General features: G+C 42.2%; 1 protein-coding gene across 1 annotated transcript in view; it reads left to right on the plus strand.

Annotated features, from left to right (window-relative positions):
* Positions 1-5,468, plus strand: part of SFI1 (SFI1 centrin binding protein) — a 122,985-nt gene that overhangs the window by 10,820 nt on the left and 106,697 nt on the right. The window contains exon 2 of the mRNA XM_023517675.1: positions 4,930-5,127. Within this exon, the coding sequence (XP_023373443.1) occupies positions 4,930-5,127 (198 nt within the window). The remainder of the gene's footprint in view (positions 1-4,929; positions 5,128-5,468) is intronic.

Raw genomic sequence — 5,468 nt, forward strand, 5'->3', positions numbered from 1 at the left:
AAAAAAAAAAAAAGAAATTTACTAAATGTAGAGTATAACTGTCTTAACACAATAACTAAGAAAATGCCATAAAGGCTGTGTTCACCAGCACATTGTACCCCATGACTGCATTAATGTACACAGCTATGATTGAATTAAAAAAAATGTTCTTTTCAGGTTTTATATAATGGTTATGGCTGGTCAAGTAAAACCACCTGGGTTTATGAAGATTTGCAGTGGATAGTGTTCTTTTTTTTTTTTTGAGACAGAGTCTCAAGCTGTCATCCTGGGTAGAGTGCTGTGACGTCATGGCTCACAGCAACCTCAAACTCTTGGTCTTAAGTGATTCTCTTTCCTCAGCCTCCCAAGTAGCTGGGACTACAGGTGCCTGCCATAATGCCTGGCTGTTTTTTTGTTGTAGTTGTCGTTGTTTTAGCTGGCCCAGGCTAAACCCCAGCTGGGTTTGAACCTGTCAGCTTTAGTGTTTGTGGCCAGCACCCTACCCACTGAGCTACAGGTGCCACCTCCTTTTTTTCTTTTTTTTTTTGGAAGAGTCATATGACATTGGCATGAGTATTCCTTAAATTTTGGTAGAATTTGACAGCAAGGCCATCTAGTCCTGGAGTTTTATTTTTGCATTTATCTGTTTTACCTACATCTTTAAATTTATTTTGCAGTTTTTGGCCGGGGCTGGGTTTGAACCCGCCACCTCCTGCATATGGGGCCTGAGCCCTACTCCTTTGATCCCAGGCACCGCCCTAAATTTTTTTTTTAATTTGAGACAGTCTCACTTTATTACCCTTGGTAGAGTGTTGTGACGTCATAGCTCACAGCAAGCTCTAACTCTTGGGTACAAGCAATTCTGTTGCCTCAGCCTTCTGAGTAGGTGAGACTATAGGTGCCCGCCACAATGCTGGGTTATTTTTAGAGATGAGGTCTTGCTCTGGCTCATGCTGGTCTCGAACCTGTGAGCTCGGGCAATCCACCTGCCTCGGCCTCCCAGAGTGCTGGGATTACAGGCATGAGCTACCATGCCTAGCCCCTTCAAATTTATTTTTATTAAGTTGTTTGTAACATGTTCTTGGGTTCTGTAGTGATGTTTCTTCTCATCCCCAATATTGGTTTATTTGGCTTTCTCTCTTCTTGATCAGTTTCACTGGCCATCAACTTTATTAATCTGTTTAAAGAACCAACGTTAATCTTCTCTTTATGTTTATTATCCATTTGAAAATGGATATGAAAAAAACATAGCAGGCCTGAGGCTACTTTCTTAGAAAGTCCTGCTTACAGGTGGCACCCTTGATTCAGTGGGTGGGGCACTGGCCCCATTCACCAAGGATAGCGAGTTCAAACCCAGCCTGGCCAAACAGCAACAAAAAGCTGGGCTTTGTGGTAGGCGCCTGTGGTCCTGGCTGCTCAGGAGACTGAGGCAAGAGAATCACTGAGCCTAGGAACTGGAGGTTGCTGTGAGCTATGATGCCATAGTACTCTACCAAGGGCAACAAAGTAAGACTCTGTCTCTAGAAAGGAAAAAAAAAGTCCATGGAAGGCGCATATAGCTCAACGGAGTAGGACACCCGGCCCCATATGCCAGAGGTGGCAGGTTCAAACCCAGCCCTGGACAAAAACTGCAAAAAAAAAAAAAAGTCCTGCTTACAAATTTGGCTCTTGACTGGTATCATAAACTTAGATTTGGGGAGTGTTCCCACCATTCCCTAACTCATAAGAACCATTAACTGTGCCTACACTATTTGTACAATTTTGGTATATGTTAGGCAGAGGATGCTTGTATGACCAGCCCCCAATAAAAACTTTGGGTACTGAGTCTCTAATAAACTTTCTTGGTAGACGATGCTTCCCACTTGTCATAATTCACTGCTGGAGGAACCGAGGGTATTCAGTAGAATTCCACTGGGAGGGGACTCTTAGAAGCTTGTACCTGATTTCTGCTAGCCTTTTTCTATTCCTCTGTACCCCTTTGTGGATTTTGCTTTGTATCTTTTTTCTATAGTAAATCACAGCCTTAAGTATAGCAATTAATATATGCAGAGTCCTCTATATAGTGAGTCACTGAACCTCGGGGTGGTCTTGGAGATGTCTGGCATACTAGCACGTTAATTTCTGCTCTTTATTATTTTCTCTGATATTTGGGCTTAATTTGTTCTTTTTCTTCTTAAGATGGATCTGTAGCTCATTGAGTTTTGAATCTTAATCTTTTTTTTTGTAGAGACTGAGTCTCACTTTATCGCCCTCGTTAGAGTGCTGTGGCATCATAGCTCACAGCAACCTTGAGCTCTTGGGCTTAGGTGATTCTCTTGCCTCAGCCTCCCGAGTAGCTGGGAGTACAGGCACCCACCACAACGCCCAGCTATTTTTTTGTTGCAGTTTGGCCAGGGTCAGGTTTGAACCCACCACCCTTGGTATATGGGGTGGGCACCCTATTCACTGAGCCACAGGCACTGTCCTAGTCTTAATTCTTTATATAATAGTATATGCACTTAATGCTATGTATTTTCATCTAAGCATGACTGTATTTGCATTCTATATATTGATATGTAGAGTTTTTATTACAATTTAAACATACTTGTTAATTTCCACTAAGATATATATATACACACACACACACACACTTTTTTTTTTTTTTGAGACAGAGCCTCAAGCTGTCACCCTGGGTAGAGTGCTGTGGCATCACAGCTCATAGCAACCTCTAACTACTGGGCTCATGCGAGTCTCCTGCGTCCACCTCCCAAGTAGCTGGGACTACAGGTGCCCACCACAACGCCTGGCTATTTTTTGGTTGTAGCCGTCATTGTTGTTTGGCGGGCCTGGGCTGGATTCGAACCCACCAGCTCAGGTGTATGTGGCTGGTACCTTAGGCTCTTGAGCCACAGGCGCCGAGCTGAGACAGAGTCTTATTATGTCGCCCTTGGTAGATTGCTGTGGCGTCACAGCTCACAGCAACCTCAAACTCTTGGGCTTAAGTAATTCTCTTGCCTTAGCCTCTTGAGCAGCTGGAACTACAGGTGCCTGCTACAACACCTGGCTAATGTTTTGGTTGTAGTTGTCATTGTTTAGCTGGCCCAGGCTGGGCTCGAACCCACCAGCCTTGGTGTATGTGGATGGCACCCTACTCACTGAGCTACAGGCACTAAGCCAGGTATATATTTCTTGATTTCCAATTATATGCAAGGATTTTCTAATTACCTTTAGGTTATTGATTTTTATACTTAATTGCTATATCATCAAAGAATATACTGTGTATAATTTCAGGTGTTTGAAATATTTTGGAACTTGCATTATGTCTCATTACATGGTTATATTAGTTTTAAATGTGGATAGTTTATTTTTTCCGCATATCTGTTTGGGTTTTCTTTTCTTTTTTTTTTTTTTTTTGAAACAGAGTCTTATTTTGTCACCATTGGTAGAGTGCCTGCCATGGTATCACAGGTGAAAGCAACCTCAAACTCCTGGGCTTAAGTGATTTTCTTGCCTCAGCTTCCCAAGTAGCTGGGTACAGGTGCCTGCCACTACTCTTGGCTGTTCTTTTTTTTTTTTTTTTTTTTTTTTTTGCAGTTTTTGGCCAGTGCTGGGTTTGAACCCACTGCCTCCGGAATACGGGACCGGCACCCTACTCACTGAGCAATAGGCACTGCCTACACCCGGCTATTTTTTAGAGGTGGGATCTCGCTCTGATTTAGGCTGATCTTAAACCTGTGAGCTCAGGTTTATTATATCATTTATGCATTTCTGTTTTATTAATTGGTTTTAATTGCTCAAATTGTTATTGCTCAAACTGTCCCAAATTGGGCACCAGAAGCCTTTTCAAGCTCCTTCCTGTATCTTTTTTTTTTTTTTGCAGTTTTTGGCCAGGGCTGGGTTTGAACACACCACCTCTGGCATATGAGGCCAGTGCCTTACTCCTTTGAGCCACAGGCGCCGCCCTTGTTCCTGTATCTTTTTAACATGCCCTCATCATTCTTTGAACCCAATAAGATATTCTAGGCTTATCTTATTTTTCCCTTGTCCTGAAAGGCAGCCATTTCTTTAAGGAGCCCTGGTTCCTTTTAGTAGAGAACGCTGTTCAGAGACAATCTTTGGTTTCTAGATATGCTCATTTCTAACGGGATGTTATTGCTCCTGGTATTTCTTATGGGCAGAGCTCTGAAATAGACTTTTTTGTTATTGTTTAAATCATTAGTTCATACCAATACCTCCATTTTCCCATTCAACACCACAGGGTTTTGGCGCTACTTTTTCCATCCATAATTGTAAAAGACAATCTCTTAATTTTTCTGATGTGGAATTAATGGTCAAAAATTTCAAGTGGCTAAGGCACCAGCCACATACACCTGAGCTGGTGGGTTTGGATCTAGCCCAGGCCCACCAAACAACAATGACGGCTGCAACCAAAAAAATAGCCCGGTGTTGTGGCAGGCGCCTGTAGTGCCACCTACTTGGGAGGAGGAGGCAGGAGAATTGCTTGAGCCCAGGAATTGGAGGTTGCTATGAGCTGTGATGCCACAGCACTCTACCCAGGGCGACAGCTTGAGGCTCTGTCTCAAAAAAAAAAAAAAAAAAAAAAATTTAATGTTTAGTAAAAGTATGTGGTTTCATATTGATAGCAAAGTCATCTTATCTGAAAATCTTTCTGAATTATTCTTTATATAAAGGAACTTGGTTCACATTTGCACATTACTCCCCTTAAAATTGCCTTCTACAAAAGAGTGTGTTAGACCTAATGACTCCAGGATACCCTCCAGCTCTGCAGAACCTGCCCAGAGCCAACCCAGCTGTACTCACCTCCAGTAGCTGGCCCATGTTTCTGTCAGAGATTGGGCTGCTTACTGTCCTTGAAGCATAGTTACTATCTCTCTCAGTGAGCTTATCTATTTGATAATCATGCAGAGATAATTTTGTTTTCTTCTTGCCTCCTTACTTCTCATGTTTAAGGTCTTTTAGGGATGGAGCAAGTCAATTACTGCAAGATGGTGCTGTTAAGAAACCTTATTCTCCAAAGATACTGTCCAAAAAGAAGCCTTCTGCATTCTCTGGGATCCGGAGGAAGGTACCTGGTGCCAGTCTCCAAGTGCAATCTCATGCCTCACGTACTTGGACCCGACAGGGCCGCTTAAAGGAGTTGCACATCAGGTGAGCTTGTGTGTGGTAACCTGCCTTCTTCAGTGTTTTCATATTCTTCATTTGTACCCCACAATATTTGAATTATCAAGGTTCTTCCAGAGGAAATTTAAACATAGTCAAGAAAAATGATCATTCTCTGCTATTTTTTTCCCCTAAGTTTTTACTGGAAATCATAAACACATTCTTTTTTTTTTTTTTTTTTTTTGAGACAAAGTATCATTATGTTGCCCTTGGTAGAGTACTGTGGCGTCACAGCTCATAGCAACCTCCAAATCTTGGGCTTTAGTGAGTCTCTTGCCTCATCCTCCCAAGTAGCTTTATTATATCATTTATGCATTTCTGTTTTATTA

Source organism: Otolemur garnettii, unplaced genomic scaffold, assembly GCF_000181295.1.
Source record: "Otolemur garnettii isolate 467f Iridium unplaced genomic scaffold, OtoGar3 scaffold00116, whole genome shotgun sequence".
NCBI lineage: Eukaryota > Metazoa > Chordata > Mammalia > Primates > Galagidae > Otolemur > Otolemur garnettii.